The sequence below is a fragment of the Fringilla coelebs genome (assembly GCF_963513975.1).
Source record: "Fringilla coelebs genome assembly, chromosome: 32".
NCBI classification, from domain to species: Eukaryota; Metazoa; Chordata; class Aves; order Passeriformes; family Fringillidae; genus Fringilla; species Fringilla coelebs.
This window is the reverse complement of record NC_140058.1, coordinates 829,004-855,075: the sequence shown is the minus strand read 5'-3', so window position 1 is coordinate 855,075 and position 26,072 is coordinate 829,004. Positions and strand designations below refer to the sequence as shown.

Here is a 26,072-nt window from a genome sequence, read left to right as displayed (position 1 = left end):
CCAGACAAACCAGGAATTCCCTCAGTGTTCCATTCCCACCCCAAAACATTCAAGAATTCCCTCAGTGTTCCATTCCCAACCCAAAAATCCTGGGAACACTTTCAGGGACACCCTGGCACTCCAGGAACATCCAGGAATTCCCTCAGTGTCCCATCCCCATCCCAAAACATCCAAGAATTCCCTCAGCATTCCATCCCCATCCCAAAACATCCAAGAATTCCCTCATGGTGCCATTCCCAACGCAAAACATCCTGGGAACACTTTCAGGGACACCCTGGCACCCCAAAACATCCAGGAATTCTCTCAGTGTCCCTTTCCCATCCCAAAACATCCAGGAATTCCCTCAGTGTTCCATTCCCATCCCAAAACATCCAGGAATTCCCTCAGTGTTCCATTCCCACCCCAAAGCATCCAGGAATTCCCTCGGTGTTCCATTCCCTACCCAAAACAAACAGGAATTCCCTCATGATTCCATCCACATCCCAAAACATCCAAGAATTCCCTCATGGTGCCATTCCCAACCCAAAAATGCTGGGAACACTTTCAGGGACTCACTGGCACCCCAAAACATCCAGGAATTCCCTCAGTGTTCCATTCCCACCCCAAAGCATCCAGGAATTCCCTCAATGTCCCTTTCCCATCCCAAAACATCCAGGAATTCCCTCAGAGTCCCATTCCCAACCCACAACATCCAAGAATTCTCTCAGAGTCCCATTCACATCCCAAACCAAACAGGAATTCCCTCAGCGTTCCATCCCCATCCCAAAACATCCAGGAATTCCCTCAGTGTTCCATTCCCAACCCAAAAATCCTGGGAACACTTTCAGGGACTCACTGGCACCCCAAAACATCCAGGAATTCCCTCAGTGTTCCATTCCCACCCCAAAGCATCCAGGAATTCCCTCAGGGTCCTCTTCCCATCCCAAAACATCAAGCAATTCCCTCAGGCTCCCCAAAATCCCTGAGACACCCCCAGGCTCCCAATTTCTACTCCAAAAAACCCAGGAATTCTCTCATGTTCCCAATTCCCATCCCAAAAATCCCGGGAATTCCCTCAGTGTCCTCTTCCCATCCCAAATAAACCGAGAATCCCCTCAGTGTCCCATTCCCCCGCAAAATATGCAGGTTTTCCCTCAGCGTTCGCTCCTCATCCCAAAACACCCAGGAATTCCCTCAGTGCCCCCTTCCCACCCCAAAAATCCCCTCAGCGTCCCGTTGCCACCCCAAACCCCCGGTGTCACCCCTCAGGCCCCGGTGTCACCCCTCAGGCCCCGGTGTCACCCCCCAGCCCCCCGCGCTCCCCTCAGGATCAGCCGCGCTCCCAGCGCCGAGCGCTCCAACGTCACCGCTGCCCAAACCCGCCCCAAACCCCGGCAATTCGGCAAAACCGCACCGGGAAAGCTCCACACGGGCCCGGGAGAGGCCGCAGCGCCGGGCCCGCCGAGGCCCCGCGCCGCCCTCAGCGCGTCCTCCCCTCACGGAGCGGGCGGGGGCGGCCCCGCGGGGCGGGAGCGGCCTGGGCCTAACGGGGGCGGGCTGGGCCTAACGGGGGCGGGCTCCCTCCGCCGCAGCGGCGCGGCCCTCTCGCGGCCCCGCCCGGTTCCGCGGGCGCTGCCGGCGCTGTCCCGGGGCTCACTCACCGCGGGCCGGGCCGGGCCGGGCCGGCGCTGCCGCCGCGCAGGAGCCGCCGCCGCTTCCTCCCGGTCCGCGACAAAATGGCGGCGGCAGGAAGTGCCCCCCGCGCGCCGGCCCCGCCCCGCGCTACGCCAACGGCGTAAGGCGGCCCCGCCCGCGCCGCGCACGCCCGGCGCTACGCAAACGGCGCAACGCCGCGCCGGGCTACTCGTACGCCGACGGCGTACGGCGGCGCTGAACGGCGCCTACGGAAACGGCGTAGCGCGGCCCCGCCCGCCCCGCCCCGCGCCGTACGCAAACGGCGTAACCCCGGCGGCGCAGGGCGGAGGGCGCTCCGCCGCGACCCCCGCGGCCCCCGGAGCCTCCGCGCCGCCCGGGGAGGGCGGACAGGCCACGGAACGCCCGCCGGCCGCACCGGGAGGCGGCGGAGAGAGCGGCGGGCACGGCGGAGCGGGGCGCGTGACCGGCGCTTGCGCCAGCGGCGCCCCCGCCTTTACGGCGTTGGCGCAGCGGCGGGGCCCGCGCCGCAGCTTACGCCGCTGGCGTAGCCGCCCTGACGCAGCGGCCGCATTACGCAATGCGGGTTACGCCGGCGGGGCGACGTAAGCGGCGTTGGTGAATCGCGGCACCCCCATGAAGCCCACCCGGTGTCCCCGCTCCATCCTCCCGCTTCCCCTCAGCGCCGCCGCCGCCCCCGGCCCGGCCCGGCCCGGCCCTCCCGGCGCGCCCGCGGCGGCCCCGCTCTTACCTGAGGGGGCCGGGCCGCGCCGGGCCGGGCTGGGCCGCCCTCCCTCCCTCCCGGCGGGCCGGGGGCGGCGGCGGGGGCGGAGGAGGAGGAGGAGGAGGGAGGGGAGGGGGCGGGGGGGCCGCGGGCACCGAGGGGCAGCGGGTCCGGCAGCGGCGCCGCACTGACCTCACCGCGCTGCGCGTGACGTCACGGCGCACCGGGACACGCCCACCGCCGCCGGCCCCGCCGCGTGACGTCACGGGAGGGAGCGGGAAAAGGGAGGGGGGGAACCGGGGGGACACCGGGAATGGGGGAGGGGACACCGGGAATGGGGGAGGGGACACCGGGAATAGGGGAGAGGACACCGGGAATGGCGGGGGGAGGGGACACCGGGAATGGGGGACACCGGGAATGGGGGAGGGGACACCGGGAATGGGGAACACCGGGAATGGGGGAGGGGACACCGGGAATGGGGGAGGGGACACCGGGAGGGGACACCGGGAGAACCGGGGGGACACCGGGAATGGGGGAGGGGACACCGGGAGGGGACACCGGGAATGGCGGGGGGAGGGGACACCGGGGGGACACGGGGAATGGGGGAGGGGACACCGGGAATGGGGGACACCGGGAATGGGGGAGGGGACACCGGGAGGGGACACCGGGAGAACCGGGGGGACACCGGGAATGGGGGAGGGGACACCGGGAGGGGACACCGGGAATGGCGGGGGGAGGGGACACCGGGAATGGGGGAGGGGACACCGGGAATGGGGGAGGGGACACCGGGAGGGGACACCGGGAATGGGGGGGGGACACCGGGAATGGGGGACACCGGGAGGGGACCGGGAATGGGGGAGGGGACACCGGGAGGGGACACCGGGAATGGGGGGGGGGGAAACCGGGGGGACACCGGGAATGGGGGAGGGGACACCGGGAGGGGACCGGGAATGGGGGAGGGGTGGGGAAGAAGCACCGGGAGGGGTTTGGGGACACCGGGGGCGTCTCGGTGGTACCGGGAGGGTCCTGGGGGACACCGGGAATGGGGGGGGGGGGGGGTCCTGAGTGACACCGGGGGGGGTTGGGGACACCGGGGGTGTCGTGGGGACATTTTGGGGGGGACACCGGGAATGGGGGGAGGGGCACCGGGGGGGGTCCCGGGGACACTTTGGGGGTCCCGGGGAGGGGTTGGGGACATTTGAGGGGATCTTGGGGACAAGAAATTTGGGGGGGAGGGTCCCAAAGGGGTCCTGGGGACACTTTGGGGACATTTTGGGGACATTTGAGGGGTCCCGGGACATTTGGGGGGTCTTGGGGACAATTTGGGGACATTTGAGGGGTCCTGGGACATTTTTGGGGGTCTCTGGGGACATTTTGGGGGTCCTGGGATATTTTGGAGGATCCTTGGGGACATTTTGGGGGTCCCAGGGACACTTTGGGGACATTTTGGGGGGGATTTTGGGGGTCCCAGGGACATTTTGGGGACATTTGAGGGGTCCCGGGACATTTGGGGGGGGGCTGGGGGACATTTTGGGGACAATCAATTTGGGGAGGGGTCCCTGGGGACACTTTGGGGACATTTGAGGGGTCCCAGAGACATTTTGGGGACATTGGAGGGGATTTTGGGGGTCCCAGGGACACTTTTGGGGGGTCCTGGGGGCATTTTGGGGGTCCTGGGATATTTTGGGGGATCCTTGGGGACACTTTGGGGGTCCCTGGGGACATTTTGGGGGTCCCAGGGACACTTCAGGGACATTTTGGGGACAATCAATTTGGGGAGGGGTCCCTGGGGACATTTTGGGGACATTTGAGGGGATTTTGGGGGTCCCAGGGACACTTTTGGGGGGTCCTGGGGACGCTTAGGGGACATTTTGGGGTCTCTGGGGACATTTTGGGGGTCCCAGGGACACTTTGGGGACCTTTTGGGACATTTTGGGGGGGGTTTGGGGGTCTTGGGGACATTTTGGGGACATTTTGGGGTCTCTGAGGACATTTTGGAGGATCCTTGGGGACATTTTGGGGGTCCTGGGGGACTTTGGGGACATTTGGGAGAAATTTTGGGGGTCCCAGGGACATTTTTGGGGACATTTTGGGGGTCCTGGGACATTTTGGAGGATCCTTGGGGACATTTTGGGGGTCTCGGGGACACTTTGGGGTCGTTTTGGGGACAATCAATTTGGGGAGGGGTCCCTGGGGACACTTTGGGGTCGTTTTGGGGACAATCAATTTGGGGAGGGGTCCCTGGGGACACTTTGGGGACATTTTGGGGGTCCTGGGACATTTTGGAAGATCCTTGGGGACATTTTGGAGGTCCTGGGGACATTTTGGGGGTCCTGGGGACATTTTGGGGACATTTGGGAGGAATTTTGGGGGTCCCAGGGACACTCTGGGGGTCCTTGGGGACTTTTTGGGGCTGTTTGGGGGTCTTGGGGACATTTTGGGGACATTTGAGGGGTCCTGGGACATTTTTGGGGGTCTCTGGGAGACATTTTGGGGGTCCTGGGGGACTTTGGGGACATTTGGGAGAAATTTTGGGGGTCCCAGGGACATTTTGGGGGACATTTTGGGGGTCCTGGGATATTTTGGAGGATCCTTGGGGACACTTTGGGGGTCCCTGGGGACATTTGGGGGGGGGGTTGGGGGTCTTGGGGACATTTGAGGGGTCGTGGGACATTTTTTGGGGTCCTGGGGGACATTTTGGGGACATTTGGGGGTCCCAGGGACACTTTGGGGACATTTTGGGGGGAATTTTGGGGGTCTTGGGGACATTTTGGGGACACCAAGAGGGTCCTGGGGACATTTGGGGAGAATTTTGGGGGTCCTGGGATATTTTGGGGGATCCTTGGGGACAATTTGGGGGTCCCTGGGGACATTTTGGGGGTCCCTGGGGACATTTTGGGGGGAATTTTGGGGGTCCCTGGGGACATTTTGGGGGTCCCAGGGACACTTTGGGGACACCAAGAGGGTCCTGGGGAAATTTGGGAGGAATTTTGGGGGTCCCAGGGACATTTTTGGGGGTCCTGGGGACAATTTGGGGACATTTTGGGGTTTTTGGGGTTCCAATTCCAGAGAAATTTGGGCTCAAATAGAAAAAAAATCCCCAAAAATTCTCATTTTTTGGGGGGAATTCCCATCAATTTTTTTGGGGTAAAAAAATGAAAATTTTGGTTTAACCAAAAATCAGGAATTTCTTCCAAATTCCAGCTTTGAATCCCAAAAAAATCCTGGAATTTTTTTGGGATTTTTTAATTGGAAAAAAAGGATAAAAATCCCGAGGGTGGAACCTCAAATTCTGCTGGAAAAGGAAAAATTTGGGAGGAAAAAAAATCAGGAATTTCTCCCAAAAAAATCCCAATTTTTTGGGGGGGAAAAAATCATCCCTAAAAATGAAAAATTTTGGGGATAAAAATGAAAAAAAAAAAATCCTCAGGAATTTTTCCAAACTTCCAACTTTTTATTTTTCCCATTTTTTGAGGTTATTTTTTTTTTAAATCCCTGAAAATTGCCCCAAAATCCCAGCAGAGAATTCCTCAAGAATGGGAAAATTTGGGAATTTTTTTTCTTCTTTTTTGTGGCTTCTTCATCCTGGAAAAGGAAAAGATTAAAAAAAAAAATCAGGAATGAAGGGAAAAAAATTAAATTTGAATGAATTTTTCAGGAATTTGCCCTAAAATTTGAAAATTGGGGAGAAAAATTAGGGAAAAATGGGAAATTTGGGGGAAAAATTGTGGAAATTTGAGGGGAAATTGGGGAAAAAATTGGAAATTAATGAAAAGCAGAGGAAATATGGGATGAAAATTGGGGGAAAATTGAAAATTAGGGAAAAAAAACTGGAAAATTGGAGGAAAAAATATTGGGAATTAGGGAAAAGGAGGGAAATTGGGGAAAAATTGAAAAATTGGGGAAAAAAACATGGAAAAATAGGGGAAAAAAGAAAATTAGGGGGAAAAAAAACAGGGAAAATTTGGGGAAAAATGAAAATTTGGGAAAAAAATTGAAAAATTGGTGAAAAAAATTGAAAATTTGGGCAAAAATCATGGAAAATTGGATGAAATTGGGGGAAAAAACCTGGAAAATTGGAAGAAAAAATATTGGGAATTAGGGGAAAGGAGGGAAATTTGGGGAAAAATTAAAAATTTGGGGGAAAAATTGAAAATTTGGGGGAAAATGAGGGAAAAAGAGGAAAATTGGGGGGGGAATAATGGAAAATTGGGAGAAAAATGAAAATTAGGGGAAAAAACTTGAAAAGTTGGTGGAAAAAATTGAAAATTAGGGAAAAAACCATGGAAAATTGGGGAGAAATTGGGGGGAAAATTGAAAATTGGGGGGGAAACCCATGAAAAATGAAAATTAGGGAAAAAAATTGAAAATTTGGGGAAAAAACCCTGAAAATTGGGAGAAAATCACAGGAAATTGGGGAAAAATCCGTGGAAAATTGGATGAAATTGGGGGAAAATTTGAAACTTAGGGAAAAACCATGGAAAATTGGGGGGAAAAAACATTGAAAATTAGGGAAAAGTAGGAAAAATTGGGAGAAAATCTTGGGAAAGTGGGGAAAAAAAGTAAATTTTGGGGAAAAAACATGAAAAATTGGGAAAAAAACATTGGAAATTGGGGGGGAAAAATGGGAAATTGGAGGGAAAAAAGATAATTTGGGAAAAATAATTGGAAAATTGGAGGGAAATGGGGGAAAAGATGTGAAAAATTGGGGAAAAAATTGGAAAATTAGGGAAAAAATCCATGGAAAATTGGGAAAATTGGGGAGAAAATTTGAAATTTAGGGAAAAACCATGGAAAATTGGGGGAAAATGGGGAAAAAAACATGGAAAATTCAGGAAAAGCACGGGAAAATTGGGAATTTTTGGGAATTTTTTGGGAAAAATCTGAATTTCCTGACTGGAATACTCACCTGGAATTCTCAGGGCTCTTCCAAGGTTTTCTCTTCCTCCTTTTCTGGAGTTTTTTCCTCTTTTTCTGGAATTTTTTCCACATTTTTTTCTTCTTCTTCCTCCTCAGTTTGGTTTTGGGGGGAAATCCTGAATTCCTGGGATTTTTCTGTGGGGTTTTCTTGGGGATTTTCGGGATTTTCTTGGGGATTTTGGGGATTTTCTTGGGGATTTTCGGGATTTTCTTGGGGATTTTGGGGATTTTCTTGGGGATTTGGGGGATTTTCCAGGGGGTTTTCCTGGGAATTTTGGGAATTTTCGGGAATTTCGGGCTCCTCCAGGAAAGGAGGCACCAGGAGGGGCCCTGGGGCCGTGAGGAATTCCTGGGATTTGGGGCAATCCTCGGGAATTTGGGATTTTTCCGGGGATTTTTCTGGGATTTCCGCGGTTTTGGGGCCATCCTGGGGCTCCTCCGTGAAGGGATCTTCACCCTGGGAGGGGAAATTAAAAAAAAATGGGAATTTTTGGGGGAAAATCTTGGAAATTGGGGAAAATCAGGGAGGAAATGGAAAATTGGGAAGAAAACCAGGAAAAATTGGGAAAATTAGGGGAAAATAATGGAAATTTGGGGGGAAAAATGGAATATTTGGGTGGGAAAAAATGGAATTTAGGGGGGAAAAAGGAAATTGGGGGGGAAATCCATGGAAAATTTGGGGAAAATCAGGGAGAAAATGGGAAATATTGGGGGAAAAACCAGGAAATTGGAGGGAAAATGAGGGAAAAAAGGGAAAATTGGGGGGGAAATATTAAAAATGGAGGAAAATCAGGGAGAAAAATGGGAAAATTAGGGAAAAATAATGGAAATTTGGGGGAAAATGTGGAAAATTGAGGGGGAAAAGGGAATTTTGGGGGAAAATGGGGGGAAAAGGGAAATTTGGAGGGGAAATGTTGGAAATTGGGGAAAATCAGGGAGGAAATGGAAAATATTGGGGGAAAATGGGGGGGAAACCCATGGAAAATTGGGGAAATTTGGGGGGGGAACGGTGGAAAATTGGGAAAATTGGGGGGAAATGTGGAAATTTGGGGAAAATGTTCAAAAAGGGGAAAAAAAACCCGAGAAAATTGAGGGGAAATGGGGAAATTTGGGGGGAAAATCCGTGGAAATTGGGGAGAACCAGGGGAAATTGGGGAAAAAATGAAAAATTGGGGAATTACTGGGAATTACTGGGAATACTGGGAATTACTGGGAATGCATCTATCCCAAACTGGGAGCACTGGGAACGATCCCATCCCAAACTGGGAGCACTGGGAACGATCCCATCCCAAACTGGGAGCACTGGGAATGATCCCATCCCAAACTGGGAGCACTGGGAACGATCCCATCCCAAACTGGGAGCACTGGGAACGATCCCATCCCAAACTGGGAACGATCCCATCCCAAACTGGGAACGATCCCATCCCAAACTGGGAGCACTGGGAACGATCCCATCCCAAACTGGGAACGATCCCATCCCAAACTGGGAACGATCCCATCCCAAACTGGGAGCACTGGGAACGATCCCATCCCAAACTGGGAGCACTGGGAACGATCCCATCCCAAACTGGGAACGATCCCATCCCAAACTGGGAACGATCCCATCTCAAACTGGGAGCACTGGGAACGATCCCATCCCAAACTGGGAACGATCCCATCCCAAACTGGGAGCAGTGGGAACGATCCCATCCCAAAGTCCCTTTTTCCTGGGATCCAAATCCCATTTCTCCCAGGACTCCAGGTCCATCTTCCTTGGATCCAGATCCCGTTTTTCCAGGGATCCAGTGTCCCTTTTTTTGGGATCCCAATCCCATTTTCCCAGGACTCCAGGTCCGTCTTCCCAGGATCCAAATCCTTTTTCCTTGGACTCCAAAGTCCCTTTTTTTTGGGATCCAAATCCCGTTTTTCCCGGGCTCCAGTGTCCCTTTTTCCTGGGACCCAAATCCCATTTTTTGCGATCCAAATCCCTTTTTCCTAGAACTCCAGGTTCGTCTTCCTGGGATCCAGATCCCCTTTTTCCTGGGATCCAGATCCCGTTTTTCCAGGGATCCAAATCCCTTTTTCTCGGGATCCAAATCCCATTTTCCCCTGGATCTTCCCAGGATCCAAAATCCTTTTCCTTGGGCTCCAAAGTCCCTTTTTTTGGGATCTAAATCCCATTTTCCCAGGATCCAGGTCCATCTTCCCAGGATCCATATCCCATTTTTCCAGAGCTCCAAAGTCCCTTTTTCTCAGGATCCAAATCCCATTTTTCCTGGATCTTCCCAGGATCCAAAATCCTTTTTCCCCGGGCTCCCAAGTCTCTTTTTCTGGGATCCAAATCCCATTTTTCCCTGGATCCCAAGTCCCTTTTCTTGGGATCCAGATCCCGTTTTCCCAGGACTCCAGGTCCATCTTCCCAGGATCCAGATCCCGTTTTTCCAGGGATCCAAAGTCCCTTTTTCCTGGGATCCAGATCCCATTTTCCCCTGGGTCTTCCCAGGATCCAAACTCCTTTTCCTCGGGCTCCAAAGTCCCTTTTTTTGGGATCCAAATCCCATTTCTCCCAGGATCCAGGTCCATCTTCCCAGGATCCAGATCCCATTTTTCCCAGGATCCAAATCCTGTTTTTCCCAGGATCCAGATCCCGTTTTTCCAGGGATCCAAATCCCTTTTCCTCAGGATCCAAATCCCATTTTTCCTGGATCTTCCCAGGATCCAAAATCCTTATCCTTGGGATCCAGATCCCGTTTTTCCCGGGACCCAGTGTTCCTTTTTCTCGGGATCCAAATCCCATTTTTCCTGGATCTTCCCAGGATCCAAAGTCCTTTTTCCTCGGGCTCCAAAGTCCCGTTTTTTGGGATCCCAATCCCATTTTTCCCAGGACTCCAGGTCCATCTTGCCAGGATCCAGATCCCGTTTTTCCAGGGATCCAAATCCCTTTTCCTCAGGATCCAAATCCCATTTTTCCTGGATCTTCCCAGGATCCAAAATCCTTATCCTTGGGATCCAGATCCCGTTTTTCCCGGGACCCAGTGTTCCTTTTTCTCGGGATCCAAATCCCATTTTTCCTGGATCTTCCCAGGATCCAAAGTCCTTTTTCCTCGGGCTCCAAAGTCCCGTTTTTTGGGATCCCAATCCCATTTTTCCCAGGACTCCAGGTCCGTCTTCCCGGGATCCAGATCCCGTTTTTCCAGGGATCCAAATCCCATTTTTCCTGGATCTTCCCAGGATCCAAAGTCCTTTTTCCTTGGGCTCCAAAGTCCCTTTTCCTGGGATCCAAATCCCATATTTTGGGATCAATCCCATTTCTCCTGGGGCTCCAGGTCCCTTTTTCCCAGGATTCCAATCCTTTCTTTTGGGATCCTAATTCCTGTTTTTCCCGTGATCCAGCGTCCCCTTTCCCAGGATTTTGGGGCACTTTTCCTTGGGATCCAAATCCCACTTTTTAGGGATCCAAATCCTGGTTTTTTGGGATCCAAATCCCATTTTCCCAGGACTCCAGATCCATCTTCCCAGGATCCAGATCCTGTTTTTCCCAGGCTCCAGTGTCCCTTTTTCCCGGGATCCCAATCCCATTTTCCCAGGACTCCAGGTCCATCTTGCCAGGATCCAGATCCCGTTTTTCCCAGGATCAAAATCCCATTTCCCCAGGATCTTCCTAGGATCCAAAGTCCTTTTCCTTGGATTCCAAAGTCCCGTTTTTTGGGATCCAAATCCCATTTTCCCTGGACTCCAGGTCCATCTTCCCAGGATCCAAATCCTGTTTTTCCCAGGATCCAAAGTCCCCTTTTCCTGGGATCCAAATCCCTTTTTTCCTGGATCTTCCCAGGATCCAAAATCCTTTTTCTTGGGATCCAGATCCCGTTTTTCCCGGGATCCAGATCCCATTTTCCCAGGATCTTCCCAGGATCCAAAATCCTTTTTCCTCGAGCTCCAGTGTCCCTTTTTTTGGGATCCAAATCTCATTTTCCCAGGACTCCAGGTCCGTCTTCCTTGGATCCAGACCCTGTTTTTCCTGGATCTTCCCAGGATCCAAAGTCCTTTTTCCTTGGACTCCAAAGTCCCTTTTTTTGGGATCCAAATCCCATATTTCCCAGGACTCCAGGTCCGTCTTCCTTGGATCCAGATCCTGTTTTTCCAGGGATGCAAATCCCATTTCCCCAGGATCTTCCCAGGATCCAAAGTCCTTGTTCCTTGGGCTCCAAAGTCCCTTTACCTGGGATCCAAATCCCATTTTTGGGATCCAAATCCCATTTTCCCAGGACTCCAGGTCCATCTTCCCAGGATCCAGATCCCGTTTTTCCCGGGATCCAAATACCTTTTTCTCGGGATCCAAATCCCATTTTTCCTGGATCTTCCCAGGATCCAAAATCCTTTTTCTTGGGATCCAATTCCCATTTTTCCCAGGATGTTCCCAGGATCCAAAGTCATTTTTCCTTGGACTCTAAAGTCCCGTTTTTTTGGGATCCAAATCCCATTTTTTGGGGATCCAAATCCCATTTTTCCCAGGATCCAAATCCTGTTTTTCGCAGGATCTTCCCAGGATCCAAAGTCCTTCTTGGGATCCAAATCCCACTTTTTTAGGATCCAAATCCCGTTTTTCCTGGGATCCAAATCCTGTTTTTCCCAGGATCTTCCCAGGATCCAAAGTCCTTTTTCCTCGGGCTCCAAAGTCCCTTTTTTTGGGATACCAATCCCGTTCTTCCCAGGACTCCAGGTCCGTCTTCCCGGGATCCAGATCCCGTTTTTCCTGGGATCCAAATCCCATTTTCCCTGGGTCTTCCCAGAATCCAAAATCCTTTTTCCTTGGACTCCAAAGTCCCTTTTTCCTGGGATCCAAATCCCATATTTTGGGATTCACATCCCATTTCTCTCTGGGCTCCAGGTCCCTTTTTCCCAGGATTCCAATCCTTTCTTTTGGGATCCCAATTCCCATTTTTCCTGGGATCCAGCGTCCCCTTTCCCAGGATTTTGGGGCACTTTTCCAGAGATCCAAGGTCCCTCTTCTTGGGATTCAAATCCCATTTTTGGGGATCCAAATCCCGTTTTTCCTGGGATCCAAATCCCATTTTCCCAGGACTCCAGGTCCGTCTTCCCAGGATCCAGATCCCATTTTTCCCAGGATCCAGATCCCATTTTTCCCAGGATCCAGATCCCATTTTTCCCTGGATCCAAAGTCCCTTTTTTCTGGGATCCAAATCCCATTTTTCCTGGATCTTCCCAGTATCCAAAGTCCTTTTTCCTTGGACTCCAAAGTCTCTTTTTTTGGGATCCCAATCCCATTTCTGGGATCCCAATCCCATTTCTGGGATCCCAATCCCGTTTCCCCAGGATCCCCCGTACCTCCTTGTCCTGGATCTGCTGTCTCTTTATCCCGGGATCCAGAGTCCCTCTTCTTGGGATCCCGATCCCGTTTTTCCCAAGACTCCAGGTCCGTCTTCCTTGGATCCAGATCCTGTTTTTCCAGGGATCCAAATCCCTTTTTCCTGGGATCCAAATCCCATTTTCCCCTGGGTCTTCCCAGGATCCAAACTCCTTTTTCTTGGGCTCCAAAGTCCCTTTTTCTGGGATCCAAATCTCATTTTTTGGGGATCCAAATCCCATATTTTGGGATTCACATCCCATTTCTCCCCGGGCTCCAGGACCCTTTTTCCCAGGATTCGAATCCTTTCTTTTGGGATCCCAATTCCCATTTTTCCTGGGATCCAGCGTCCCCTTTCCCAGGATTTGGGGTCACTTTTCCAGAGATCCAAGGTCCCTCTTCTTGGGATTCAAATCCCATTTTTGGGGATCCAAATCCCGTTTTTCCTGGGATCCAAATCCCATTTTCCCAGGACTCCAGGTCCGTCTTCCCAGGATCCAGATCCCATTTTTTCCAGGATCCGGATCCCATTTTTCCCAGGATCCGGATCCCATTTTTCCCCGGATCCAAAGTCCCTTTTTCCTGGGATCCAAATCCCATTCTTCCTGGATCTTCCCAGGATCCAAAGTCCTTTTTCCTTGGACTCCAAAGTCCCTTTTTTTGGGATACCAATCCCATTTCTGGGATCCAAATCCCATTTTTGGGATCCCAATCCCATTTCTGGGATCCCAGTCCCGTTTTCCCCAGGATCCCCCGTACCTCCTTGTCCTGGATCCGGTCCCTTTATCCCGGGATCCAACGTTCCTCTTCCCAGGATCCAGATCCCATTTTCCAGCATCCAAATCCCATTTTTGGGATCCAAATTCCCATTTTTGGGATCCAAATTCCCATTTCCAAATTCCCATTTCTCCTGGGATCCAGAGTCCCTCTTCTGGGATCCCAATCCCGTTTTTCCCAGGACTCCAGGTCCGTCTTCCTGGGATCCAGATCCCGTTTTTCCCAGGATCCAGTGTCCCTTTTTTTGGGATCCAAATCCCATTTTCCCAGGACTCCAGGTCCATCTTCCCAGGATCCAGATCCTGTTTTTCCTGGATCTTCCCAGGACGCAAAATCCTTTTTCCTGGGATCCAAATCCCATTTTCCCAGGATCTTCCCAGGGTCCAAACTCCTTTTTCCTCAGGCTCCAAAGTCCCGTTTTTTGGGATCCAGACCCCGTTTTTCCCAGGATCCAAATCCTGTTTTTCCCGGGATCCAGTGTCCCAATCCCATTTCTGGGATCCCAATCCCGTTTTCCCCAGGATCCCCCGTACCTCCTTGTCCAGGATCCGCTGTCCCTTTATCCCGGGATCCAACGTTCCTCTTCCCGGCATCCAGATCCCGTTTTTCCAGGGATCCCAATCCCTTTTTCTTGGGATCCAAATCCCATTTTCCCCTGGATCTTCCCAGGAGCCAAATCCTTTTTTCTTGGAATCCAAATCCCTTTTTCCTGGGATCCAAATCCCATTTTCCCAGGATCTTCCCAGGATCCAAAGTCCTTTTTCTCGGGCTCCGAAGTCCCTTTTTTAGGGATCAGATCCCATTTTTCCCGGGATCCAACGTCCCTTTTCCTGGGATCCCAATCCCATTTTCCCAGGACTCCAGGTCCGTCTTCCTGGGATCCAGATCCCGTTTTTCCAGGGATCCCAATCCCATTTTCCCTGGACCTGAGGTCCGTCTTCCCAGGCTCCAAATCCTTTTTCCTGGGATCCAAATTCCCATTTTTCCTGGGATCCAGATCCCATTTTCCCAGGACTCCAGGTCCGTCTTCCCAGGATGCAAAGTCCTTTTTCCTTGGGCTCCAAAGTCCCTTTTTCCAGGGATCCAGATCCCATTTTTGGGGATCCAAATCCCATTTTTCCCAGGATCCAGATCCTGTTTTTCCCGGGATCCAGTGTCCCTTTTTCCTGGGATCCAGATCCCATTTTTCCCAGGACTCCAGGTCCATCTTCCCAGGATCCAGATCCCGTTTTTCCAGGGATCCAAAGTCCCTTTTTCTCGGGATCCAGATCCCATTTTTCCCTGGACCCGAGGTCCGTCTTCCCAGCATCCAAATCCCATTTTTCCTGGATCTTCCCAGGATCCAAAATCCTTTTCCTTGGGATCCAGATCCCATTTTTCCCAGGATCCAAATCCTGTTTTTCCCAGGATCTTCCCAGGATCCAAAGTCCTTTTTCCTCGGGCTCCAAAGTCCCTTTTTTTGGGATCCCAATCCCATTTTTCCCAGGACTCCAGGTCCGTCTTCCTTGGATCCAGATCCTGTTTTTCCAGGGATTCAAATCCCATTTTTCCCTGGATCTTCCCAGGATCCAAAGTCCTTTTTCCTTGGGCTCCAAAGTCCCTTTTTTTGGGATCCAAATCCCATTTTTCCCAGGATCCAAATCCTTTTTCCCGGGATCCAGTGTCCCTTTTTCCTGGGTTCCAAATCCCACTTTTTAGGGATCCAAATCCCGTTTTTTAGGGATCCCAATCCCGTTTTTCCCAGGACTCCAGGTCCGTGTTCCTTGGATCCAGATTCCGTTTTTCCTGGGATCCAAATCCCATTTTTCCCGGGTTCCATCGTCCCCTTTCCCAGGATTTTGGGTCACTTTTCCCGGGATCCAAAGTTCTCCTTCTTGGGATCCAAATCTCATTTTCTGGGATCCAAAAATCCCAATTTTCCCTGGACCTGAGGTCCATTTTCCTGGGATGCAAATCCCATTTTTCAGGATCCAAATTCCCATTTTTTAGGATCCAAATTCCCATTTTTTCCCAGCATTCATGGTCTCGTCCTGGAATCCAAAATCCTTTTTTTTCTGGGATGCAAATCCCGTTTTTTGGGATGCAAATTCCCATTTTTCCCAGGACTCCTGGTCCATCTTCCTGGGATCCAAATCCCAATTTTTTGGGATGCAAATTCCCATTTTTGGGGCTCCAAATCCCAATTTTTTGGGATCCAAAATCCCATTTTTCCCAGGACCTGAGGTCCATCTTCCCGAGCTCCAAATCCCTTTTTTTGGGATGCAAATTCCCATTTTTTGGGATGCAAATTCCCATTTTTTGGGATGCAAATTCCCATTTTCTGGGATGCAAATTCCCATTTTTTGGGATGCAAATTCCCATTTTCTGGGATGCAAATTCCCATGTTTTGGGCCCCAAATTCCCATTTTTTTGCTCCCATTCCCGTTTTTCCAGAGGCACAGGCGTCGCTTTTCCCATTTTTTTTTTTCCCTTTTTTTCCTCCCCCTTTTTGTTTTTTTCCAACTTTTCCCAGCCTGAGTCGATCCCAAATTTTTTTTTTTTTTTTTTGGGAATTTCGGAGCTTCTCCCGCCGGAATTTCCGGGAATCTTCCGGAAGCGCCTCCGATCCTTCGGCCGGGCTGCGGATCCTGCCCGGAACCTTCCGGAACAATCCGGAACGCCCAGCCCAGCCCCTCCCCCCAAGGGGAAACAATGGGAATTTTGGGGAATTTTTGGGGAAATTTTGGGAAAAATTTTGGGGGATTTTTTTTGGGAATTTTGGGGAATTTTTTGAGGAATTTTTGCGGCAATTTTTGGGATTTTTTGGGGATTTTTTTGGCATTTTGGGGGGATTTTTTGGGGGGAATTTTGGGGAAATTTGAGGGAATTTTGGGGAAATTTTGGGGAAATTTTGGGGAATTTTTTGAGGATTTTTTGCGGCAATTTTGGGGATTTTTCCGGATTTTTTTTTTGGCATTTTGGGGGATTTTTTTTTTGAATTTTTGGGGATTTTTTGGGAATTTTTTTGGCATTTTGGGGGGAATTTTGGGGGATTTTTTGGGAATTTTTTGGGCTTTTGGGGGGATTTTTGTGGGATTTTTTTGGAGCATTTTGAGAGGATTTTTTTGGGGATTTTTTTGGGAATTTTTGGGGATTTTTTTTTGATTTTTGGGGGGATTGTTGTGGGATTTTTTTGAGGATTTTTTTTTAATTTTGGGGGGAATTTTTGAGGAATTTTTTTGGGGGTTTTGGGAGGATTTTTGTGGGATTTTTTTGAGGATTTTTTTGGCATTTTGGGGGGATTTTTTGGGGGGAATTTTTGGGGAATATTTTTTGATTTTTGGGTGATTTTTTTGATTTTTGGGTGATTTTTTGGGCAATTTTTTTTGATTTTGGGGAATTTTGGGGGAATTTTTTGTGGATTTTTTTTGAAGATTTTTTTGGGCATTTTGGGGATTTTTTTGTGGATTTTTTGTGGATTTTTTTTGGCATTTTAGGGAATTTTTGGGGAATTTTTGGGGGATTTTTGAGGGGTTTTTTTGGGCATTTTGGGGAATTTTTGGGCAATTTTTCGGTGAATTTTTGTGGGATTTTTTCCGGATTTTGGGGGGATTTGTCTGAAATTTTCTGGAACGTTCTGGGGAGGTTCCCAGGGCCGCAGGGAATTCCAGGGGCGGCGGAATTCGGGGATTGGGGGGTACCTGCAGGTATTTCTCCAGCATGCGCACGATGTGTTTGTTGTTCAGGACGCTCTTGGCCACGTGCAGGCTCGTCTTCTTGAACTGCTCGGCCGCCAGCTGCGCGACACGGCACGGCACGGCCGTCTGAACCCCGCCTAAACCCGCCCTAAACCCGGCCTGAGCCCGGCCTAACCCCAGATCCTCCCCCTGCGGCTGCAGTTGGGCTAAATCCCATCTAAACCCGGCCTAAACCCCGCCTAAACCCCACCTAAACCCGCCCTGAGCCTGGCCTAACCCCAGATCCTCACCCTGCGGCTGCCGTTGGGCTAAATCCCATTTAAACCCAGCCTAAACCTGGCCTAAACCCAGCCTAAGCCCGGCCTAAACCCAGCCTAAGCCCAGATCCTCCCCCTGTGGCTGCCGTTGGGCTAAATCCCATCTAAACCCGGCCTAAACCTGGCCTGAGCCTGGCCTAACCCCAGATCCTCACCCTGTGTCTGCGGTTGTGCTAAATCCCATCTAAACCCGGCCTGAGCCTGGCCTAACCCCAGATCCTCTCCCTGCGGCTGTGATTGGGCTAAATCCCATCTAAACCCGGCCTAAACCCGGCCTGAGCCCCAGATCCTCCCCCTGTGGCTGCAGTTGTGCTAAATCCCAGCTAATCGCATCCTAAACCTGCCCTGAGCCCAGCCTAAGCCCAGATCCTCACCCTGTGTCTACAGTTGGGCTAAACCCAGCCTAAACCCGGCCTCAGCCCCAGATCCTCACCCTGCAGCTGCCAATGTGCTGAATCCCATTTAAACCCAGCCTAAACCCGGCCTAAACCCGGCCTCAGCCCCAGATCCTCACCCTGCGGCTGCCGTTGTGCTAAATCCCATCTAAACCCGGCCTAAACCCCGTCTAACCCCAGCCTAAACCCGCCCTAAACCCGGCCTAACCCCAGATCCTCACCCTGTGTCTACAGTTGGGCTAAACCCAGCCTAAACCCGGCCTCAGCCCCAGATCCTCCCCCTGCAGCTGCCGTTGTGCTAAATCCCATCTAAACCCGGCCTAAACCCAGCCTCAGCCTGGCCTAAGCCCAGATCCTCAACCTGCGGCTGCGGTTGTGCTAAATCCCATCTAAACCTGGCCTAAACCCGGCCTAAGTCCAGATCCTCACCCTGCGGCTGCGGTTGGGCTAAATCCCATCTAAACCCCGCCTAAACCCGGCCTAAACCTGGCCTAACCCCCAGATCCTCCCCCTGTGGCTGCCGTTGGGCTAAATCCCATCTAATCCCAGCCTAAACCTGGCCTAAACCCGGCCTAACCCCGGCCTCAGCCCCAGATCCTCACCCTGCGGCTGCCAATGTGCTGAATCCCATCTAATCCCGGCCTAAACCCGACCTCAGCCCCAGATCCTCCCCCTGTGGCTGCAGTTGTGCTAAATCCCAGCTAATCGCAGCCTAAACCTGCCCTGAGCCCGGCCTAAGCCCAGATCCTCACCCTGTGTCTACAGTTGGGCTAAACCCAGCCTAAACCCGGCCTCAGCCCCAGATCCTCACCCTGCAGCTGCCAATGTGCTGAATCCCATTTAAACCCAGCCTAAACCCGGCCTAAACCCGGCCTCAGCCCCAGATCCTCACCCTGCAGCTGCCGTTGTGCTAAATCCCATCTAAACCCGGCCTAAACCCCGTCTAAACCCCCGCCTAAACCTGCCCTAAACCCGGCCTAACCCCAGATCCTCACCCTGTGTCTACAGTTGGGCTAAACCCAGCCTAAACCCGGCCTCAGCCCCAGATCCTCCCCCTGCAGCTGCCGTTGTGCTAAATCCCATCTAAACCCGGCCTAAACCCAGCCTCAGCCTGGCCTAAGCCCAGATCCTCAACCTGCGGCTGCGGTTGTGCTAAATCCCATCTAAACCTGGCCTAAACCCGGCCTAAGTCCAGATCCTCACCCTGCGGCTGCGGTTGGGCTAAATCCCATCTAAACCCCGCCTAAACCCGGCCTAAACCTGGCCTAACCCCCAGATCCTCCCCCTGTGGCTGCCGTTGTGCTAAATCCCATCTAAACCCGGCCTAAACCCAGCCTCAGCCTGGCCTAAGCCCAGATCCTCAACCTGCGGCTGCGGTTGTGCTAAATCCCATCTAAACCTGGCCCAAACCTGGCCTAAACCCAGATCCTCCCCCTGCGGCTGCGCTAAATCCCATCTAATCCTGGCCTAAACCCAGATCCTCACCCTGCGGCTGCGGTTGTGCTAAATCTGACATGAGCCCAGCCTAACCCTGGGTTAAGCCTGGCCTAGCCCCGCGGTCTCACCCTGCAGCTGCGGTTGTGTTAAATCTGACATGAGCCCAGCCTAAGCCTGGGTTAAGCCTGGCCTAACCCCGCAGTCTCACCCTGCGGCTGCGGTTGTGATATAAACCCAGCCTAAGCCCAGCCTAACCCTGCGTTAAGCCCAGTCTAAGGCGGCTCTCTCACCCTGCGGCTGCGGTTGTGCTCATTCTGATATAAACCCAGCCTAAGGCCAGCCCAAGGGCGGTTTAAGCCTGGCCTAAGCCCAGCCTAACCCCACAGTCTCACCCTGCGGCTGCGGTTGTGATATAAACCCAGCCTAAGCCCAGCCTAACGCTGGGTTAAGCCCAGCCTAAGCCCGCAGTCTCACCCTGCGGCTGCGCTTGTGCTAATTCTGATATAAACCCAGCCTAACCCTGGGTTAAGCCCGGCCTAACCCCCGCGGTCTCACCCTGCGGCTGCGGTTGTGCTAATTCTGATATAAACCCAGCCTAAGCCCAGCCTAACCCTGGGTTAAGCCCGGCCTAAGCCCGCGGTCTCACCCTGCGGCTGCGGTTGTGCTAATTCTGATATAAGCCCAGCCCAAGGGTGGGTTAAGCCCGGCCTAAGCCCCGCGCTCTCACCCTGCGGCTGCGGTTGTGCTAATTCTGATATAAGCCCAGCCTAACGCTGGGTTAAGCCCGGCCTAACCCCGCGCTCTCACCCTGCGGCTGCGGTTGTGCTAATTCTGACATAAGCCCAGCCCAAGGGCAGGTTAAGCCCGGCCTAGCCCCGCTCTCACCCTGCGCCTGCGGTTGTGATATAAACCCAGCCTAAGCCCAGCCTAAGGGCGGGTTAAGCCCGGCCTAAGCCCCGCTCTCACCCTGCGGCTGCGGTTGTGCTAAATCTGAGATAAAGCTGGGATAAACCCAGCCTAAGCCCAGCCTAACGCTGGGTTAAGCCCAGCCTAACCCCGCGCTCTCACCCTGCGGCTGCGGTTGTGCTAATTCTGATATAAACCCGGCCTAAGCCCAGCCTAACCCCAGCCTAAGCCCAGCCTAACCCTGGGTTAGGCCCGGCCTAAGCCCCGCTCTCACCCTGCGGCTGCGGTTGTGCTAAATCTGAGCTAAGCCCAGCCTAACCCTGGGTTAAGCCCAGCCTAACGCTGGGTTAAGCCCGGCCTAAGCCCGCAGTCTCACCCTGTGGCTGCGGTTGTGCTAATTCTGATATAAACCCAGCCTAAGCCCAGCCTAACCCCAGCCTAAGCCCAGCCCAAGGGCGAGTTAAGCCCGGCCTAAGCCCAGCTCTCACCCTGCGGCTGCGGTTGTGCTAAATCTGAGATAAAGTTGGGATAAACCCAGCCTAAGCCCAGCCTAAGGGTGGGTTAAGCCCAGCCTAACCCCGCGCTCTCACCCTGCGGCTGCGGTTGTGCTAAATCTGAGATAAAGCTGGGATAAACCCAGCCTAAGCCCAGCCTAAGGGTGGGTTAAGCCCGGCCTAAGCCCAGCTCTCACCCTGCGGCTGCGGTTGTGCTAAATCTGAGCTAAGCCCAGCCTAAGGGCGGGTTAAGCCCGGCCTAAGCCCGCAGTCTCACCCTGCGGCTGCGGTTGTGCTCGGCGGAGCGCAGGTGCCGCTGCAGGAGGTGGCCCTGGGCGGGGATCAGCATGTCGCAGGCCAGGCAGTGCGCAGCCTCGATCCGCTTGAAGAAATGCTCCTGGCCGATCCCTGCTTCCGGAACATTCCACAACGTTCCAGAACGTTCCGTGGATGCCACGGATGGGCGGCGGGAGGAGCCCAACGGCCCCGCTCGCTCCCACCCCGGGATTTCCATTTTATGGGGAGAGATTCCAGAAAATTCCAACCCAGAAATGAGGATTGGCCTCGACCCGCTCAGGGCAACGCTCCCGATCCCCAAATTCCCCCAAAATTCCCTGAAAATTTTCCCCAAAATTTCCAGAAAATTCCACCCAAAATTCCCAGAAAATTCCCCCAAAATTCCGTGAAAATTTTCCCCAAAATTTCCAGAAAATTCCCCCCAAAATTCCCAGAGAGTTCCCCCCAAAATTCCCAGAAAAATCCCTGGAAATTCCCCCCCAAAATTCCCTGGAAATTCCCAGAAAAATTCCCCCCAAAATTCCCTGAAAATTCCCCCAAAATTCCTAAAAAGTTCCCCTCAAGTTCCCAGAAAATTCCCCCAAAATTCCCAGAAAATTCCCCTCAAATTCCCAGAAAAATTCCACCCAAAATTCCCAGAAAACTTCCCCCCAAATTCCCAGAAAGTTCCCACCAAAATTCCCAGAAAATTCCCCCAAAATTCCTAAAAAGTTCCCCTCAAGTTCCCAGAAAATTTCCCCCAAAATTCCCAGAAAAATTCCCCCCAAAATTCCCAGAAAATTTTCCCCAAAATTCCCAGAAAAATTCCCCCCAAAATTCCCCAAAAATTCCCAGAAAATTCCCCCCAAATTCCCAGAAAATTCCCAGAAAAATTCCCCCCAAAATTCCCAGAAAATTCCCCAAAATTCCCAGAAAATTCCCCCCAAAATTCCCAGAAAAATTCCCCAAAAATTCCCATTAAGTTCCCCCAAAATTCCCAGAAAATTCCCAGAAAATTTCCCCCCAAATTCCCAGAAAATTCCCAAAAAATTCCTTGAAAATTCCCAGAAAATTCCACCCAAAATTCCAGAAAATTCCACCCAAAATTCCCAGAAAGTTCCCCCAAAATTCCCATAAAAATTCCCCTCCAAAATTCCCAGAAAATTCCCTCCAAAATTCTCTGGAAACTCCCAGAAAAATTTTCCCCAAAATTTCCAGAAAATCCCCACTAAAATTCCCAGAAAATTCCCCCCAAAATTCCCAGAAAAATTCCCCCAAATTGCCAAAAATTTCCTAAAATCCCCCCCAAATTCCCCAAAATCCCCCCAAAACTCCCAGAAAATTCCCCCAAATTCCCAAAAATTTCCTAAAATCCCCCCCAAAATTCCGGAAATTTCCCAGAAAAATCCCCCAAATTCCCAAAAATTCCCTAAAATCCCCCCCAAAATACCCAAAAATCCCCCCAAAACTCCCAGAAAATTCCCCCAAATTCCCAAAAATTCCCTAAAATCCCCCCCAAAATTCCCAAAAATTTCCTCAAATCCCCCCCAAAATTCCGGAAATTTCCCAGAAAAATCCCCCAAATTCCCAAAAATTCCCTAAAATCCCCCCCAAAATACCCAAAAATCCCCCCAAAACCCCCAGAAAATTCCCCCAAATTCCCTAAAATACTCCCAAAAATCCCCCCAAATTCCCCAAAATCCCCTAAAATTTCCAAATTCCCTAAAATCCCCCCCCAAAATTCCCAGAAATTCCCAGAAAAATCCCCCAAAATTCCCCCAAATTGCCAAAAATTCTCTAAAATCCCCACAAAATTCCCCAAAATTCCCCCAAAACTCCCAGAAAATCCCCCCAAATTCCCTAAAATCCTCCCAAAAATTCCCCCAAATTCCCTAAAATCCCCCCCGAAATTGCCCCAAATTCCCAAAAATCCTCCAAAATTCCCCAAAATCCCCTAAAATTCCCGAAATTCCCGAAATCCCGGAATTCCCGGCTCCGCACCCTTGAATGGATCCGCCCGGGGTTTGTTCCCCTCCTTCTCCGTCAGCTCCTGGCGGCGCCGCTCGATTTTCCTGTTCCTGTTCACGATGTACTCCTGGAAAAGTGGGAAAATCTGGGAATTCTGGGAATTCTGGGAATGAAACTGGGAATTGTGGGAGTGAACCATGGATCTTCCTGTTCCTGTTCACGATGTACTCCTGGAAAATGGGAATAAAATGGGAAAATTGGGAAAAATGGGAATGAAACTGGGAAAATCTGGGAATTGTGGGACTGAACCATGGATCTTCCTGTTCCTGTTCACGATGGACTCCTGGAAAAGTGGGAAAAATGGGAAAATCTGGGAATTGTGGGGATAAAACATCGATCTTCCTGTTCCTGTTCACGATGGACTCCTGGAAAAGTGGGAATAAAAAGGGAAAATCTGGGAATTCTGGGAATGAACCATGGATCTTCCGGTTCCTGTTCACGATGGACTCCTGGGAAATGGGAAAAATGGGAAAATTGGGAAAAATGGGAATGAAACTGGGAATTGTGGGGATGAACCATCGATCTTCCTGTTCCTGTTCACGATGGACTCCTGGGAAATGGGAAAAATGGGAACGAAACTGGGAAAAATGGGAATGAAACTGGGAAAAATGGGAATTCTGGGAATTCTGGGAATGAAACTGGGAATTGTGGGACTGAACCATCGATTTTCCGGTTCCTGTTCACGATGGACTTCTGGAAAAGTGGGAAAAATGGGAAAATCTGGGAATTCTGGGGATGAACCATCGATCTTCCGGTTCCTGTTCACGATGGACTCCTGGAAAATGGGAAAAAAATGGGAAAATTGGGAAAAATGGGAATGAAAATGGGAATTGTGGGGATAAAACATCGATTTTCCTGTTCCTGGTCATGATGGACTCCTGGAAAAGTGGGAAAAATGGGAAGGAAACTGGGAAAAATGGGAATTGTGGGAATTCTGGGAATGAAGGATCGATCTTCCTGTTCCTGTTCACGATGGACTCCTGGAAAAGTGGGAAAAATGGGAATGAAACTGGGAAAATTGGGAATTGTGGGAATAAAACTGGGAATTGTGGGAGTGATCCATCGATCTTCTGGTTCCTGTTCATGATGGACTCCTGGAAAAGTGGGAATAAAATGGGAAAATTGGGAATAAAACTGGGAATAAAAATGGGAATAAAAATGGGAATTGTGGGAATAAAAACAGGGAAAATGGGAATGAAAATGGGAATGAAAATGGGAATAAAAATGGGAATGAAACTGGGAATTGTGGGACTGAACCATGGATCTTCCTGTTCCTGGTCACGATGGACTCCTGGAAAAGTGGGAAAAATGGGAAAATCTGGGAATAAAACCGGGAATTGTGGGGATAAAACATCGATTTTCCTGTTCCTGTTCACGATGGACTCCTGGAAAAGTGGGAAAAATGGGAAAATTGGGAATAAAACTGGGAATTCTGGGGGCAAAACATCGATCTTCTGGTTCCTGTTCACGATGGACTCCTGGAAAATGGGAAAAAAATGGGAAAATTGGGAATAAAACTGGGAATTGTGGGGATAAAACATCGATTTTCTGGTTCCTGTTCACGATGGACTCCTGGAAAAGTGGGAAAAATGGGAATGAAACTGGGAAAAATGGGAAAAATGGGAATGAAACCGGGAATTCTGGGGATAAAACATCGATCTTCCTGTTCCTGTTCACGATGGACTCCTGGGAATGGGAATAAAATGGGAAAAATGGGAAAAAACTGGGAATAAAACTGGGAATTGTGGGAATAAAAATGGGGAAAATGGAAATGAAAATGGGAATAAAAATGGGAATTGTGGGACTGAACCATGGATCTTCCAGTTCCTATTCACAATGGACTCCTGGAAAATGGGAAAATTGGGAATGAAACTGGGAAAATCTGGGAATTCTGGGAATGAAAATGGGAAAAATGGGAATGAAAATGGGAAAAATGGGAATAAAACTGGGAACTCGGGTGATGAACCAAAAAAAAAACCCCAAAAAATCAAAATAAATCACAAAAAAATCAAAATAAAGTTAAAAAAAACCCAAAAACAATCAGAAAAAAAATCAGATTTTCACCTAAAAATGCCCCCCAAAAAATCTGAAAAAAATCCCCAAAAATTTGGAATCCTCCCTGAATTCCCAGATTCCAAGAAAATTCCCGATTTTCGGGTACCTGCAGGAACTGGAGGGTCCTGTCGGGCAGCGTGTCCCGGTGGGAGGGGAAAAACCCCCAAAAATGGGAATTTCCACTTAAAAATGCCCCAAAAAATCCCTAAAATCCAACTTGGAAAATTCCCAAAGAAATCCTGAAAAATGATGGGGGAAAAAACCCCAAAAAATCAAAATAAATCCCAAAAAAAATCAGAAAAAATTCCAAAAAAATCAGAAAAAAAATGAAAAAAAATCATAAAAAATTCAAATTTTCACCTAAAAACTGCCTGAAAAAAATCCCAAAAAGTTGGGAATCATCTCAGAATTCCCAAATTCCCAGAGAATTCCCAAATTTTGGGTACCTGGAGGAACTGGACGGTCCTGTCGGGCAGCTTGGTGCCGATGTAGCGCAGCGTGTCCCGGTGGGAGGGAAAAAACCCCAAAAATGGGAATTTCCACTTAAAAATGCCCCAAAAATACAAAAAAAATCCAAATATCCAACTGGGAAAAATTCCAGAGAAATCCTGAAAAATCATGGGGGGAAAAAATCCCAAAAAATTCAAAATAAATCCCAAAAAAATTCAAAAAAAATCAGAAAAAATTGAAAAAAATCAGAAAAAATTCAGATTTTTGCCTAAAAATGCCCCAAAAAAATCTGAAAAAAATCCCAAAAAATTGGGAATCGCCCCTGAATTCCCAAATTCCCAGAGAATTCCCAAATTTTGGGTACCTGGAGGAACTGGACGGTCCTGTCGGGCAGCTTGGTGCCGATGTAGCGCAGCGTGTCCCGGTGGGAGGGGAAAAAACCCCAAAAATGGGAATTTCCACTTAAAAAGGCCCCAAAAATCCCAAATATCCAACTGGGAAAATTCCCAAAGAAATCCTGAAAAATGATGGGGGGAAAAAATCCCAAAAATTCAAAATAAATCTAAAAAAATTACAAAAAAAATCAGAAAAAATTGAAAAAAAAATCAGAAAAAATTCAGATTTTCGCCTAAAAATGCCC

The 26,072-nt window shown here is 50.5% G+C and overlaps 3 protein-coding genes across 3 annotated transcripts in view; all 3 read right to left on the bottom strand.

Annotated features, from left to right (window-relative positions):
- The window catches only part of BRD4 (bromodomain containing 4), a 64,766-nt gene extending 62,213 nt beyond the window's left edge, over window positions 1-2,553 (bottom strand). The window contains 1 exon segment of the mRNA XM_084223960.1: window positions 2,384-2,553. The gene's annotated coding sequence lies outside the window, so the exon portion shown is untranslated.
- On the bottom strand, window positions 1,881-25,788 carry LOC311164392 (uncharacterized protein; the record flags this gene model as incomplete). The annotated part of the gene is made up of 7 exons (XM_084223831.1): window positions 25,429-25,788; window positions 22,901-22,994; window positions 20,901-21,031; window positions 15,837-17,173; window positions 12,602-12,744; window positions 2,280-2,383; window positions 1,881-2,174 (listed from the first exon to the last, which is right to left on the bottom strand). Exons 1-7 carry the CDS (start codon window positions 25,600-25,602, stop codon window positions 1,881-1,883), a joined length of 2,277 nt encoding a protein of 758 aa, XP_084079957.1. The 5' UTR covers window positions 25,603-25,788.
- A 249-nt stretch (window positions 25,789-26,037) lies between these two features.
- The window catches only part of LOC311164391 (uncharacterized protein), a gene marked incomplete at both ends in the record, with an annotated part of 12,309 nt that continues 12,274 nt past the window's right edge, over window positions 26,038-26,072 (bottom strand). The window contains one exon of the mRNA XM_084223830.1: window positions 26,038-26,060. Within this exon, the coding sequence (XP_084079956.1) occupies window positions 26,038-26,060 (23 nt within the window). The remainder of the gene's footprint in view (window positions 26,061-26,072) is intronic.